The sequence below is a fragment of the Panthera uncia genome (assembly GCF_023721935.1).
Source record: "Panthera uncia isolate 11264 chromosome B2 unlocalized genomic scaffold, Puncia_PCG_1.0 HiC_scaffold_24, whole genome shotgun sequence".
Lineage (NCBI taxonomy): Eukaryota > Metazoa > Chordata > Mammalia > Carnivora > Felidae > Panthera > Panthera uncia.
Window position 1 is genome coordinate 49,455,560 of NW_026057580.1, and position 17,110 is coordinate 49,472,669.

A 17,110-nucleotide genomic window follows, 5' to 3' on the forward strand; every position below is an offset into this window, starting at 1 on the left:
GCCTTGATGTTTCTCGACTCTTCTCCCGCCCCCATCCCCATTTCCCAATTCAGCCTAGACCTAGCAGTGCGACCACTGCCTTCGGGGCAAGGTGCGGGGGCTAGAAAGAAGGGTGGGGGAGGTGGGGCTGAAACGGAACTTCATTGTTCGCGGGACCGACTCTTCCCGAAAGAGCCCGTTGGCAGCGCCTGCGCAATGTGCGCTCTTTGTGCGGGGCTGCAGCAAGCTGGTTGTTTGTGTGTGTCTGTTGGAGGCGGTGGAGGGAGAGTCGGAGGGGCGTGGTCTCTTCCGTCGCATTCTGATTGGGCTCTCGCAGGAAGGTGGGCGGGCACAGGGCGGAGCTTCTGATAACAACACTCGGCGCTGAGGCTGAGGCTATTTGTTGCTGCGCCGCCACCGCCCGAACTATGGTCCGTGCTCCACTCGGGCTCTTTTAGCAGCAGCCGCCGCCGCCGCCGCCCTGTGATCGCTGGCTTCACTTCCTCCTTCTCTTCTTGCTGAGCCACTTTCCTCCTAGAGCTATGACCGTCGTCTCCGTCCCACAGCGGGAGCCACTTGTCCTGGGTGGCCGTCTTGCGCCCCTGGGCTTTTCCGCCCGCGGTTACTTCGGGGCCCTGCCGATGGTGACCACGGCCCCGCCGCCTTTACCCCGGATCCCGGACCCCCGGGCACTTCCTCCCACCCTTTTCCTCCCTCACTTCTTAGGGGGAGACGGTCCCTGTCTGACTCCGCAGCCTCGCGCCCCAGCACCTCTGTCCAACTGTAGTCTAGCTACGGCGGGAGGCACCCCTCGGGCAGCACCAAAGAAGCGGCGGAAGAAGAGGGTGCGGGCCAGCCCGGCGGGGCAGCTGCCCAGCCGCTTCCATCAGTACCAGCAGCACCGGCCGAGCCTCGAGGGCGGTCGGAGCCCCGCGACGGGCCCGAGCGGAGCGCAGGAAGTCCCGGACCAGGCCGCCAATTTGGCCCCGGGTCCTGCGGCCGCAACCCAAACTGAGGAAGCGAGCCTTTTCCCTGGCCCGGTGCCGCCCGCGGTGCCCGGCCAACCCTCATTTAGAAGAGAGGTAAGGGCCGCGAGAGGGACTTGGGGACTGTTGGGGAGTTCCGGCCCTTCGATGGGTCCGGCCGAGCTCTGGAATCTGGGGCCCTGCACCGAGGGGTCGGGAAGAGGGGGGGGCCGGGGTGAGGGGCGGCTGTTTACTCGGGAGGGAAGTTTCCGTGACGCCCGCTCTGTTCTAGCCCGGGGAAGAAGGGGGAGGGGGAGGCATGCGCTGGCGCTGCCGATTGGCTCCCGGAAACCAGCCAATGAGAGGAGCGGCTGCGCCCCAGCAACAGCCCCGATTTAGAAGGCTGGCTGCATTCCAGGGGGTTTCGGTATTCGGGCGCGCGGTGGGGTGGGGGAGGGAAGGGGCCCGCGGGAGGCTGACGTCAGCGCGCGCTACGTGCGCAGCGCTCCGGCGCTCATGAAGGAGGCGAGGCTGGCTGGCAGTGGTAGGGGAAAGGGTGGGCGACCGCTTTCGGCTCCCAGACCGTCGGTAGTTCCAAGACTAGTTGGCGGTGCGCGTGCACTGTTTCACCGACCGGTTGTGGGACTTGGTGGGCCACAAGCGGCTCCATTCTGTTTGGCTTGCTTTTTTGCGATGAGAGGTGCCCCGTGTGCGGCGCCGGCCCAACTGGGGCTGTGTCCCTCGCCGGCAGACCTGCTTAGCTATACTTTTATCTTTAAAAGTTGGCAGGAGCGGTGGCAGTTCTTGCCTCTTTGAAACGATAACATTTGCTTGCTAGTCTATTAGATGAGTGGAATTGTTTACATATACTTTATACTGTACTGGGCTTTATTAATCGAAGGTAATTTTATTGTGTCCAGAATGATGAAATTTTAGAAGTTATAAGATGAATTGGCGTTATGCCACCCAATTTCCGTAGTGTTGGGTTAGGATCAAAAGTTAGAGCCATTTCTTGTTAGAAGAATACTGGAGAGATTTGTAGTTTCTCTCGCTGTCCCCTTGGAAAAAAGTCAAATTTGACCGCCGTGATTACTTAATTATTTTAGATTCCGGTTTTAAAATTCTGTGGCTCTGAAATATGAGTAATAATGTAAAAGTGAGCTTTTGTACGTCTTGTTTCCTGGTTACCAGTAATATTCTTTTATAGAACTGTTAAAACCAGGGAACACTGTTGGCAGTTACTGACATGGAATGTTACCTGGTGCCCCAGCTTTCTATTTTTGTGTCCCGCTACCCTACCATATTCCAAGTGTTGGAAGGGCAGTGATCCTGATGAATTACCGTATACTTTTCCATTGGGTCGTGGCTCTCTGTAAGGATCACTTGAGTTACGAAAGTGACTAGAACTGGCGGCTAGAACTGGTGCCGCAAATTTCTTGAAGCAGTTAAACCAGGAAGTGGGGGCAGGCGGAAGCAATTTTCTGATTATGTATTTGCTATAAGTATGTATACTTGGAAAAGGTAGTGATTAGTATTTAAATTTTTATATTTAAATATTTGAAATTTTGTTTTCAGAAGTTGGGAGGTAATTTTTCTGTGTTAGCCATTATCAAAACAATCACTTAAAATACAGTTCTTACTAATCAAATTATTCTGCAATAATTTTAAAAGGATTTGTCTAAAAGGTAAAGAGTAATCTATAAACATAATTTTTATTTTTAACCAGATTCAGCCAACCAAAATGAAAGCATGTGAAAATTTCTGTTGGCATTATCGTATTGTAAAACCTCTGACTTTGGTCAAAGAAAGGAGGTTGCATATGTTTGGAAGGGACCTCATTACTCTTACAGTTACAGAAAGATGAATTTGGGTTACTGGTTTTTTTTTCCCTTTGACATTTTAGAACTGATTCCCTACATTCCATATTGGTGGCAGTGGTGATTATATTTTTAGTAGTAAACTTAGATGTGTGCTTATTTTTAAGTGCAGTGAGCACATAAACATTTAGTCAGGTCAGGAAACTAAAGTCCAGGAGAAGAAAATATACTAGATACATGCTGTGAGGTTCGTGACTAATTTTTATCATGAACTGTATTCACTTTTATGTTCCTTGTCTTTGTAGGTTTTAAAATCAAAGATGGGAAAATCGGAGAAAATTGCCATTCCCCACGGCCAGCTTGTTCATGGTATACACTTGTGTGAACAACCAAAGATAAACAGACAGAAAAGCAAATATAACTTACCACTAACCAAGATCACCTCTGCAAAAAGAAATGAAAATAACTTTTGGCAGGATTCTGTTTCATCTGATATAATTCAGAAGCAGGAAAAAAAGCCTTTTAAAAATACTGAGAACATTAAAAATATGCATTTGAAGAAATCCGCATTTCTAACTGAAGTGAACCAAAAGGAAAATTATGCTGGGGCAAAGTTTAGTGATCCACCTTCTCCTAGTGTTCTTCCAAAGCCTCCTAGTCACTGGATGGGAAGCACTATTGAAAGTTCCAACCAAAATAGGGAGTTGATGGCAGTACACTTAAAAACTCTCCTAAAAGTTCAAACTTAGATCTCAGATTGCAGTATGTCTGTAAAACATTTTTTTTCCAAAATCCCTGGACTCTTGAAAAGAAAATTGGTACAGAAATGGAAATTTGCCTTGTAACATACAAGTGCAAAGGAGTTTCAAAAATTACAAACAACTTGTATTATATTTTATATTTTGTAAATACTGTATACCATGTATTATGTGTATATTGTTCATACTTGAGAGGTACATTATAGTTTTGTTATGAAAGTATGTATTTTGCCCTACCAAATGGTAGGTGTTTTGTATATATACAGTGGAGAAATTTTAAGTGTGCTAAGGCACATGGAAGACCGATTTATTTGCACAAGGTACTGAGATTTTTTTTTAAAGAAACAGCTGTCTAATCTCAAGGTGAAGATCTAAATGTGAACAGTTTACTAATGCACTACTGAAGTTTAAATCTGTGGCACAATCATTGTAAACATGGGGTTTGTTTGTTTCTCTAAATTGATTTTTGCCTTCTAATCTGTAATTACTGGAAAACTCCTATTCCCATTTTTACCAAACTTAATTTCTGGGTTTTGGTTTATCCATTCAAATTTAAAATACCTCTAATTTTAATGCCAACAAAATTGGTTGTAATCAAATTTTTAAATAATAATATAATTTGGCCCCCCCTTTTATACTAGTCTTGATTCTTTGTGTGTGACTTTCATGTTTGAATGTGTGACTAGGAGATGGATTTTTAACTTTCCATTTTACTGGCTAAATGTCTTAGTATTATTACTAATTGTCCTTCCTCCTTCTGATATTTAGAGGGTCCAATAATTTCACCGTACTACCTCTAAGGGGAGGAATTCCCCATTTTGCAATGGAAACTGTTGTTGAAAGTAAAGCTGGTTAGTTTATAACTTAGATTATTTTTATATATGAACTGTTTCATAAAGTACCATTTGACTTACCATATAATTTCAGTGAAAGAAGATGACACTTGGTTTGGTTTATGATATTGAATGGTGGTACTTAAACCAAAGGAAGTGTAATTGATGTTAAAGTAGGTGGAGATTTGGATTCTAGAGTTTGCTGAAAGAAATATAGTAGCTTATGTAGTTTTACTTTAAAATTCACACTTTGTTTTCTAAGGTTCTAAAGCATGAATTTTCCCTGTGTGGTTTTTAGTTCTACAGAGCTAAAATTTATCTTGAATAACAAAAAAGGTTGTGGGTTTTTTTCTTTTTTTTGAGTTTTAGGCAATATTTAGACAGGAAAAGAGTGTTAAGAGGGTATATATGGTGGAATAGATAAGGTGCTACTATCTTTTCAAGAAAAGTCTTAGGTCTTGCACATTTGGTTCATGCAGGAGGGGAGACTTTCTGGCTATACAAAAGTGGGTGGTGTGGACACAACCTGAGAATCACTGTTATTGATGAGCTGTGCCAGGAGGGTATGGTAGCTTGTTACATAGCCACCACAACCTGAGAACTAGTTAACAGAAGTGCCTGCAGTCTTGTTTACACAGTTCATACATAATCCAGCCAACCATTCTTTGGCCCTGGCTATAAAATGCTTCATTCTTGCATGTATGTAGAGAAAGCTATACTTTGTTATTATATATGTTATATATAGCTAGCAGCATTAAATGCATTAGAAAAACTAACAGTAAGATGTCAATCTTGTAAAAGTTTTTTTAAGATTTTTTTCAAGAAGTGTTCACTGGTAAAGGAAATAGGTTATTATAAAGTAATGGGTTTTGTAATTTGAAGAGTGAATAAAGTTGGCTGAATTACACTACAGCTGACCTTGTGAAAAAGTATTAGCAAACTTAAAAAGTTAATAATTTTGGCGTTATAGTAAAATGGTATTCCGCAGCCTTAGTCTCTTCAGACTGCTGTGACAGTAGAAGGTGTGGGTAGCTTATATAAAGTTACTTCTCAATCCAGTTAGCCGGAAAGTCTGAGATTAAGGCACCAGCAGATAATGTCTAAGAGCCCACTTCATGGTCCATAGCTGGGAGTCTAGGGGCTTGGGTGCTTTCTTGGGCTCCTTTTGTAGAGATATTAAACCCATTCATGAGGGTTCTCATTTCCTCCAATGTTACTGTCCCTGTTTGGTTTTGTGGGTATATAAAGCAAACACTTCAGAGTCACCAGCTTCAGGTCTAAGTTTTTATCTAGTAGCCTGGTAAAGGGGCTCATCATTGTAAAGGGCTGAAAGGTTTATATGTGAGTGGAAATTGTTCTATGCAGTGGCACTTCACTATAGAACATACCTGGATGTGAGGTATTTTATGCTGAGGTTGCTTTTAGATAAGAATACAATTTGATACTAAACTCCTACTACTGATAAAGTGGCACATACTGCTGATACAGTAACACCATAGGACTTTTATTTGCATTAATCTTGGTGCTAAGTATTTTAGTGTCCTTGTAGGCAGATAAAGGAAAAGAAGGTAAGAGACCAAATCTCACCATTAGAAGGTTGACTAGAATCATTGTTTTCAAACTTAAAGGTGGTTTGTAAGTTAAAATACAGATTTTAAGGTGGTGTATGTGGTTTGTGAGTTAAAAGACTAGAATGTATCAGGCAAATAATGGACATTTTATTAGGACCAGGATTCAGGTTTTTAGGCATCCAGTTGACCTTTGAATAACATGGGTTTAAACTGTGCTAGTCTACTTACCCATGAGTTTTTATAAATACATATGTAAATATAGTACTGTACATGTTTTTTTGTTTTTGTTTTTTTTTCCTGGAGCTCACTTCATTGTAAGAATACAGTATGTAATACATAGAAAATATGTGTTAACTGACTTACCAAGCTTCTGGTCAGTAGGCCATTAATAGTTAAGTCTTAGGGGAGCCAAGTTAGGTGCATTTTTGACTGCATGGGAGCTGGCACCCCTAGCCCCCATGTTGTTCAGGGATCAACTGTACTATGTAATCACGCCTTTCCTTCGCATTATTTTAGTATAAAGCTTGTGTGTGGTACAAAGGTGGAAGTGAAATGGGGTCAGGTCATACCACACTTGGGGAAAACCACTTGTATTTCTTTTCCCTGGAACATGATCAAGCTAGCTAAAAAAAACCCACATTACTTGCCCTCTTTTCAAAGCCCTAACTCAACTTTTGGTGATGAGAAGGAACAAACCTAGGCCCTATCCCTGTGCTGTGCTGCTCAGCATCAGGCTCCAGAATGGATCTGGGAGAGGGCAACTGGCAGCCCACCCAAGTCAGGGTGAAATTGTGAGGAGCTATTGCTGCGGTAGATAGGCTAGACTCTTGGATGCCTTGTCATCCCTCAACCCCCACCATCTTCTCAAAAGCAAAGCATTTAGATGTCTGAGGGAGGGTTTGGGTTGTCCTGACTCAAAGCCATCCACCTCTGCCCTATTCCTGGTTCCTCCAGAGGAATAGGTGGAGAAAGAACCATATTAAATGGCTTAAGAATCAAAAAAAGGGCTGCTTTTGAGATTAAGGAGGCCTTCAAGTGGTAGCATAAAGGCAGGCAAATTGTGAATGGGGACACCAAGCAATCCCTTCTAGAAAGGAAGGGAAAGAAGGGTTTAAAGATGCAAAGGAACTTCTATTTGACATTCACATTTTGTGTGAATCTCCATTCCTGCCACTCCTGCTCAAATAGATGCAAATGCCTTCACAAATAGTTGGAAAATCAATTTTAGAAATTCTGACCATAGTTTGAAAATTTTCTCAATATTTAGTCACTAGTTTTTAGGGTTTTTTTTTTCCTAGCAATGTGTTACAAATATTGAAACCAATGAGTTGGCTTAGATCTGACATCTCTCCCAGTCTGATTCCAGAAAATGGTTCATTCCTGCAGTTTTGATAACACATTTCTGTATAAGATTATAAAAATTCTAACAATGAAACTAATACAGAGTCCCTGTCTTTTGGAAAATAAAACTGTCTCAAAACACCCCTTCCCCCCTTGTTTGACATTTCTCAGTTCCTTTGTGACATTTCTGAGCAGCATGTCTACAGTTTAATGTGTGGGGGCTTACGTGTGAAGTATGTTCAGGAAATACAAGGATAAATGGCAGAACAGAAAGTTAACTACAGGTGGCTGGGGAAGAAATGACAAATGTAACTAAAATACAAGTTGCATTCCCCTTCCCTACAACAACAAATGCCTGAGGGGGTGAAAACAAGTCATTATTACCAGAAGGTAGTGACTAATTCTGGTGAGTAGGGATTGTCTACTTCAGAATCTGGTATCTTAGAAGCAGCACTGAATTGGGCCTTAAGATATTTGACATAGTATTTGACATGTTAAGAAAAATAATTGTCAGAGTAAAAGTGCATGGACAGTGGTGTAAAAAGATGTGGAAGACTTGCAGAGAAAGGAGATACAATATATTGAAGGGTGTGCTGGGGTAATAACCTGAAGGGCCTTGCATGTCATGGCAAAGAGTTGCAACTTTATTCTGCAGGCATGGCAGAGCCATCAAAGGTAAATAAGGGAAAGAGATTCCTGCTTTAAAAAGAAAACGGGTGAAAATATGGAGAACAGCTTGGAAAGGAAAAGCTTGAGGAAAAAGTATATGTCAGTAGTTTAAAATAAAAGAAATGGGCTTAAGGACATTATCAGAGGGAGTACCCCGACATGGACTTATACTTGGGACATGTTTTGAAGTTAGAATTAAGATTTAACCAACTGCATGGAGGGTAAGAAAAGAGGTTTTATTTATTTCAGGGTGTTGTTTTTTTTTTTAACGTTTATTCATGTTTGAGAGAGAGCGAGCAAGAGAGTGGGGGAGGGGCAGAGAGAATGAGACACAGAATCTGAAGCAGGCTCCAGGCTCTGAGCTGTCAGCACAGAGCCTGACGCGGGGCTCGAACTCACCAACCGCGAGATCATGACCTGAGCCTAAGTCAGTTGCTTAACCCACTGAGCCACCCAGGTGCCCCAGAAAAGAGTTTTTAAATTGGGCAGTTAGGGAGATTAAAACTAGCAATTAGAGAACTCTAGAGGGGGATCTGAATTATAGAAGGTAATTTTGATTTGCATGTTGAATTCTGAGGGGCGCTTAGGATATCCACATGGAAATACACAGCAAGTAGAAAATAGCTCAGGCCTAGAAAGTATAGCTTTGGTAAGTGCACAGAAGCACTAATTACAACATGAAAATGGAACTGAAATATGAAATATTTTGTCTTCCTGTAGCCTTTTTCCTTCACAAGGCTTAACACTTAACAGTACTCTTGACCCCATCCTTTCTGCCTCCCATGGACTCTGAACTTCACCTATGATAGCAAATTGTTGGTATTGCCTCTGAATGGTGTTAAATGCTGGTTGGTTCTCTACGTACCTGTAAAAGTCTGTTAGGAAACCGTTTTCCAATTTAAGTTCTGAATTCTGATATTGGGGGCCCACTTGGTGCAGGGAGAAAATAATAAAGTTTACTTCTCTTTTGTTAGTCCCAGATTTCAAGCTGGGTAAAACCAACCTTTTATAATTTATTTTATTTTTAAAGATTTATTTTTATTTTGAGAGATAGAGAGCCAAGGGGGCGCGGGGCATGGAGAGGCAGAGAGAGAGGGAGACAGAATCCCAAGGAGGCTCTGCACTGTCAGCACAGAGCCCACGCAGGGCTCAAACTCACAGAGATCATGACCTGAGCTGAAATCAAGAAGAATCAGATGCTTAACCAACTGAGCCACCCAGGTGCCCCTTATAATTTTATTTTATTTTTTTCGTTTACTTACTTTGAGAGAGACAGAGCAAGCAGGGGAAAGGCAGAGAGAGAGGGAGAGAGAGCATCCCAAGCAGGTTCTGTGCTGTCAGCACAGAGCCCAATATGGGGCTCAAACTCACAAACTGCAACATCATGACCTGAGCCGAAACCAAGAGTCTGATGCTTAACCATCTGAGCCACCCTCGTGCCCCTCTTATAAATTATTTTAAAAGTAATCTTTAGGCCCAAAGTGGGGCTCAGAACTCACGACCCCAACGTCAAGAGTTGCATGCTCTACCTCCTGAGCCAGCCAGGCACCCCTAACATTTTATTCTTCTATTTCCCTTTTTTGTGCATCTCCCATCTCAGAATGACCCTCCATCATATTGCTGAATACATTGTCCTTTAGAGGGTGGAAGGCTCCCCAGTTTCCATGGCTTCTACACATACTTGGGTATGGAAAGGCTGTTGGTTTCATCATCCTCCCATATATTAAATTTTTGAAAGACATTTGCTGAACTAAATACGTTTTAAAATCATGGGCCTGTCTTGCTGAGCGTCTGATTCCTGAGCTAACTCCTCAAAGTTGTTTTTTTGCACTCCTTTTTCTCCTGAATCCATAAATCTTCCAAAAATCACCAAATACAATTTTTTTTACAATGATTTTCAAATGGAAAGAGTATGTTTTGAGATGAGATGGCAGAAGTGTGTACGTGCAAATCATGTATAATTCAGGAACTACTTTTTTTTAATCAGAAATTTGAGAGTACATTTTATAGAATGCTGTTTATAAACACAAATTTAATCTTTGAAAGAAACTTTCTTTAAAGTTTTAGATAAGCTTCTTTGTAGGTATGGGGTGGATTTTTAAGAGTTATGGATAATCTATTTTATGCTTCAACTAAATCCCTTTTCTTTAAATTTCTTGGATTAGGTTGTCTTGAATTAATCTCTGACAGTTTTCAGATTACTTTTCATATCCTTTGCAATTATCTTGGAATTCTAAATTAAATACGCTGAAATGTAGAAGTAATGTTCCTAACACCCAGGAACTGTATTTATCAAGTTTAAACTTGTGCTATAACCTCAAATAGAATTACAGTTTAAGATTTATAAAAGGTGTTGGTTGCATTTACTGAGGGTCCATTGTTGAGATCTTAGAATTCATTTTATCTTTTTTGTTTGACTGTTTTGAGGGAGAGAGAGAGAGAAAGAGAGAGAGGGAGAATCTTAAGCAGGCTTCATGCCTAACGTGGGCCTCAATCCCATGACCCCAGGATGATGTCCTGAGCCAAAACCAAGAGTTGGACACTTAACCGACTGAGCCACCCAGGCTCCCCTTAGAATTCATTTTCTAAAGCAGAATTTATAGTAATGTTCCCTTAGTGTAGAATCAGTGACACAAATGTAAAGTTCTTTCTGTTCAAGGAATAATTTATCATGCATTGTAGCATTAATTCCAGTCTCTGAATTAAGTAATGGTAGGAACAGAAAAAATGGGAGGATTGGCAGAAGCAACCTTCATGGAAAATTATATGCACCTTTGTCAAAGGAAGCTATATGGTCTATTCAAGCTCCATTTAATTAGATCATGTATCTTGAACATGTAGTAACTTAAAAGACATTGATAATAATAATGAAAATACTTCTTTAGTGATTCACACAATAATAGCCTTTATGGATAAGAAAGGATTCAGGGAAGTAATTTTTCTAGTCCAATATATAAAGTGGCAGAAAATATGTGGTATTTTATATCTGGTTGTAAAGATAAGAGATACTAATGAAACTCCTCCATAGCTACTCCTAAATTATTACAATTAGTTCATTTATTCTAAAATTAGAAATTATCTTGATTAGTTGCCAAAACCAAATTACAAATGGGTTCTTAGCAGTCTGGAGTCTTGGGGAGGGTATGGCACGTAGAAAACATTTTGATGACTTTTGATTATTTCCAGCATGCAAATGTCTTATTGAAATTGAACTCAGAATTGCCTTCCACAGTAAGATCTTTTTTTTCTTTTAAGGTTTTATTTTTAAGTAGTCTTCATACCCAACATAGGGCTTGAACTCAACCCCAAAACCAAGAGTTGTGTGCTCCGACTGAGCCAGCCAGGTGCCCCAACAGTAAGATCTTTCAACAGGAAGACATTTATTATATACCGTACTTAACAATAGAGAATCATAGAGAGCTTTGGTTCTTCCTATCAAAACCTTGGAGATCTACAATTACAAGGGATCATCTTGCTATAAAATAAGGGTTATCAATGGTTGAAATTATCCTTACTCTTTAAGCAATCATTTACTGCTCTCGAATTTTAGAATGAAAGGGTTAATATCAACGATTGGATTGCCCTTTTCCATTAGCTTTCCAAAGGTCCTACTCATTGTGCATTCCTTAATCATCTGTGTCTATTGAGTTCCTGTAATCTGATGCTTGAGACCACAACCTGAATTTCCCAAGAAGAATTAGGTTTATAAAGTTATTCGACCGTTTTCTGATCGTTTTTTAGCTAACTGAAATACTCTATGAACACTCCAGTTTTCAAAATTTTACAGTTAAATTCAACATAATTGGAAAATAGATAGATATACTGTATATATGTAATATATATAGCAAGCAAGTACAATCTACTGTTAATTATAGAATTTAGGTAGTTGGTATACGGGTATTCACTGCAGAATTATTTTTTTACTTAAGTTTTGTAACAAAATGTTAATAGAATTGGGTAACATGAAGGCTGCTCTACTAGTTCATTCCAACATTATATGTAAGTTGAGTAATATGCCAATAATTCTAAAAGCTTACACGTACCATACAGGACAAATAATCTTTGAGGTTGTAAACTGTACATCTCTGGTTATTTTTTCTTTGCACTTTCAAATAGTCTGGTTAGTTGGTTATAACACTTCTAAAAGAACAACTCTAATTAATGACAAACACCAAAGCCTTTGTAAATAAGAACTGAAAGATTAGAGAGAGGATAATGTATTTAAGCATTGGCTTATTTGGGAAATCTGACAGTTGACATTAATGTTAATATTGACATAAATGTTAATGCTTGAAGAAAGTTTAATTAAGGGAGGATGAAGAGGTAGATGGAAACTACATAAAGATTCTGAAGGGGACTTATAACTGTCCATGGTTTGAGAGCAAAGTGAAAGTATCTACAGTGTAACAACTTTAAGAAAAAATGTATAACTCCCAAAAGAGAAGAAAGGAGATGGCTGAAGGTCTGGTTAGCATTGAAGTGACTTGGGAGTAGGAGGGCAAGGGAGTGTAAAACTCTTAACTCTTGGTTGGTTCCTACTCTTTAAACCTTTAATGAATTAATTAACTGAATTAATACCAGTGGTGCCAACGGAAAGCTAAAAGTATTTAAAATTATTCCTTAAGAGATATAATTCCACTTTTAATGACAGACATTATTTCAGACAAAAACTGCCACCTTTTCAGTCAAACAAAACCTCTTAAAGAGCATCAGTTATATTTGACTACTAACAGGCAGCTTAAAGCTCTGTATAAAGTACTTTTCATGAGATATTTTAGAATAAAAAATGTTCATGTTTTTAAGTGGTATTTTTTTAAAAAACTCATTTAGTAGATTATATGTTAAGAGAGAATTACAAAGTATAAAACAATGCCAAAAATGGTTCGACTTTATATACCCATTAAAAATTGTACAGAATACCCTAACAAAACCAGAACATTAGTATTCTTAATTCAGCTACATTTAATATTTTAAGGCCAAAATTTGAAGGTTTAGTGACAATGAGGAGTATCAATGCTTTTCTGCAAGGTTCTTTTGAAATTATATAAATATTTCACAATGTGTTAAAGTAACCTTAAATAACAATCCTTCTCATTTTTTAAAAAAAAATTTTTTTTTTAACGTTTATTTATTTTTGAGACAGAGACAGAGCATGAACGGGGGAGGGGCAGAGAGAGAGGGAGACACAGAATCGGAAGCAGGCTCCAGGCTCTGAGCCATCAGCCCAGACCCCGACGCGGGGCTTGAACTCACGGACCGCGAAATCGTGACCTGAGCTGAAGTCGGACGCTTAACCGACCAAGCCACCCAGGCGCCCCCTCATTTTTAAAATAATAAGATTGCCTATAGGGCACCTGGATGGCTCAGTCAATTAAGCATCCAACTCTTGATTTCAACTCAGGTCTTGATCTCACAGTTCATGCGATCAAGACCCATGTGGGGCTCTGTGGTAACAGCGAGGAGCCTGCTTGGGATTTTCTCTCTCCTCTCTCACTCTCTGCCCCTCCTCTGATTGCATGCACTCTGTAAGTAAATAAATATTTTAAAAATATATAATATTGCCCAGACGAGTTTGACCAGTTTTATAGCTTATGTCAATTTTGAAAAGGTCTTCAACAGACTGTTCTCAACTTGTAAAGTATTATTTTCACAAAGTAGATACTGCCTCACCAATGTAATAGGAATGATTCTTAATCCCTTCCCCTCAAAAAAGCCATTAAAATTTATTTACTTAATATTAACTTACTATTAAAAGAAGTTGGCTATCACTTGGGGCTTGGAAGACTATTTTATACTGAGATTTTTCTTGAAATTAAAGTCAACAGCATTTTAAGTCTATAGTATTAGGATAAGCTAAGAAAACTAGAATGTAGTTATTTCTTTAGGAAACAAGTGATCATCATAGCAAAGAATTCTGGTTTTCCTCAATCTAACTCTACTATGCCCTTTCTAAAAAGTGCATAGGATTTAGGCATTTAGTTCATAGAAGTACACTCATAAACTAGAGTAGTAATTTTGCTTTGTGTTCCAATTACACTTTAAAAAAAAAATTTTTTTTTTTAACGTTAATTTTTGAGAGAGAGAGCACGAGAGTGGGGAGGGGCAGAGATAGAGGGAGACACAGAATCCGAAGCAGGCTCCAGGCTCCAAGCTGTCAACACAGAGCCCGACATGGGGCTCGAACTCACAAACCGTGAGATCATGACCTGAGCCAAAGTTGAACACTTAACCAACTGAGCCACCCAGGCGCCCCCCAATTACACTTTTTTAAACATTTTAATTTCTTTTTTGAGAGAGAAAATCTTAAGGCTCCACACTCAGGAAAGAGCCCAATGCAGGGCTTGATCCCATGACCCTGGGATCATGACCTGAGCCGAAATCAAGATTGGATGTTCAACCAACCGAGCCACCCAGGTACCCTAAGATATCCTTGATTTTAACTTGTAATCTATTTACTATAAACATGTAGGTTGGATACGGTGTTTTAAATTAAATGAACCATATACTTAAAATCACCTACTTTTATAAAACAGTAACCATCTATCTACTCACAAGTTGGTACTATTTCTTAAGTTCACAGTTGCAGTATATTCCTAGAATGTAAGACTCCTATATCCCTTTACTCTAAACAGAATAAAAACATTATAATTTTGGAGGGAAAATACTACTGATGCGGTATAATAGTCTGTTTCCTATTTCAATCTTTTTTCCACAGGATTCCTTTAAGTAAAAAAAAAAAAAAAAAAATGGTACATCATTATTGTATTGATTAGAGATAAGCTGAATCAACCTGGAATATCTAACACTTCTGTCAGAGAATACATTTCTAAAAAGGCTTATTGATTCAATTATCTTTATATTCAATTTGCTTAACTTTATAGGTATACAAGACATACATTTTCCAGAGGGCCTAAACTGACCTCATAAACCAATGCCAGAGTTCATGATATGATCATAAATACCCCCATTCATCAAGGGAGTGATTTCGATGATAAGGTGTATAATCCTCATGTAATACTTGAAAGTGTCTTCTAGTTATCTGTAGATAAGTTATGAGTCCAAAATCCCTATCTCACTGAACCACTGGTCCTTAAATTCTTGGGAGTCATTGACTTGTTTGAAAATCTACAGGGGATAGACCTAAAGCTTTGGTTCTACAATGCCAAATTAACATCTCTGCACCAGACCATACTGCTTAAGTTACTAAGTATCATGTTGAGGGTAGAGTTTACATATATATTCAAGCCCCTAAACATGGGGCTTGAACTCACCACCCCAAGATCAAGAGTCACATTCTCTACCAACTGACCCAGCCAAGCGCCCCTAACTAGCATATATTTATCTACATACAAATACTCCCAAGTATTCTGTTTGGAAAATACTTAATTTTTAATTCTAAGAAATTACAATTTTAATATAGTTTAGAGGAAGTGTAAAAGTATTTCTAAATACTTCCTTTACATTTTTACTCATTTTGCCTTTTGCAAAAAAGGGATGAGAATAAAGGCAGACGTCCTTATTTGTAATATAATGGTATGTCTTAGAATAGTTATATCTCAAGTAAACATTACAAATAATAAAGTCTTGAATTTATTTTCATTTAAAAGTAAGCTAGCCCAGTGACAAAGGTTAAATCCTAGGGTCCAAATAAAAAATCTGCCATATTCCACTGTTTGCAGCTACAAAATATCAGCTGCTATATGGAAATTATTATTCATGAGGAGAAAGAAAACAAGCAGTTGTAGTGGCCATTTTTATATTATTTGACATTAACTTATCCTCCGATCCTGAACAAATGTAGATAGTGCCCCTATGCTAAACTTGAGAAGTACCTAAGTAAATATATTATCGTTAAAGAAAATGATCACAGATGTGTAAAACATTTGCTTTATTAACAATCTCACCCATAAGTATCCTCCCTTAAATGGTTCAAGAAACAATGCTATAACCAAAGTGAATCCTGAATAGAGATATACCCAGAAGACAATTTCTCAAGGAACTAGCACAAGTGTCGATTTCCACTAAGACACAGACCCATTTTCACTTATAATCATTTATTTTCCTAATTCTATTTTCTCCTTTCCCTCTAAACATTATCTTAGTTTAGCATATTATCTGTCAAAGACTTCTTCCAAAAAGCATAACAGGGAGAGGCAGTGTGGAGTCCAGCCACCGACGACTCCCAAAATCTAATAGCTGTGTGACCTAATGCAATCACTGAACCTCTCTGCATCTCTCTTTCCTTATCTGCAGTGGTATTTATCTCATACAGCTGTTGTGATGATGAGTGAATCATATAAAACTTATAAAGCAGTGTCAAGTCAATGCTCAAAAAAGTCTGAACTATTATTCCAGTTTTTCCATCAAATCAAATAGGATCCTCCTAAGAAGACTAAAGATTACCATGGAAAACCAAATCAGAGGTAAATCAAAGGATAAGCATGTTCAGAAACACTGCCATATGAAAAAAATAAAAACAAGAAAAAAGAAACTGCTGTTATTAACTTTTTACTAAGATATAATTAAATGAAAAGTAAAGACACTATAATCAATTCTTACTTAGCATTTCAAATGACTGCGTATGTGTGTGGATAAACCCAAACATTTATTCAGAAAATATAAAACATTACTATTAATATTTGTTTGTTCTTTCTTTGGACTATCCTTTAGATTTTCAACAGTGCCATGTAATTTTATAACTAAATTTTATTACAGCTGAACACTTCAAAGAGTTGCAGTTTTGAAACAAATTCTACTATGATTAGAGAAAATGTATCCAGAAAGTACTGTACAGTATACATGAATTTATGGTACTTGTCCAAATATCACCAGCATATTATTTTGTAAAGTTGTTTCTTACATAGGGTCTAAAACGCAAAGAAAAATGGAATTTGTATTAAAAAAAAAAATAGAAGCAACACTGGCTTCTATACGCCAAAAATAGAAGACAGATTTTTCTTATGCACTCTAGATACAAATATTAACTGTATGGACTGAGAACTTTTAATTTTCAATATAATTCAACAAAGTACACAAGTAGAACTCTATAAATATATTCCCTATAGTAATCATATGCAAAACCATTTTATCACAAATACTACCAAAACCCTCTGAAAAACGTAAACTACAAACACATTTTTAAAGAAATTCTCAGTTTTAACAACTACAAAAGCAATA

The 17,110-nt window shown here is 38.8% G+C and overlaps 1 protein-coding gene across 1 annotated transcript; it reads left to right on the forward strand.

The window, feature by feature from the left end:
- Positions 1-362: 362 nt before the first annotated feature.
- PNRC1 (proline rich nuclear receptor coactivator 1) lies at positions 363-4,154 on the forward strand. Its single transcript, XM_049652916.1, has 2 exons — positions 363-1,061; positions 3,067-4,154. The coding sequence occupies exons 1-2, from the start codon at positions 522-524 to the stop codon at positions 3,508-3,510; spliced, it is 984 nt and encodes a 327-aa protein (XP_049508873.1). The 5' UTR covers positions 363-521; the 3' UTR covers positions 3,511-4,154.
- Positions 4,155-17,110: the final 12,956 nt, after the last annotated feature.

What these genes read in the sequence shown, in the direction of transcription:
- PNRC1 (XM_049652916.1), top strand. Translation starts at nt 522, where the DNA reads ATGACCGTCGTCTCCGTCCCACAGCGGGAGCCACTTGTCCTGGGTGGC. An exon ending in AACCCTCATTTAGAAGAGAG is followed by an intron (nt 1,062 to 3,066) that starts GTAAGGGCCGCG and finishes TTGTCTTTGTAG; the next exon opens with GTTTTAAAATCAAAGATGGG.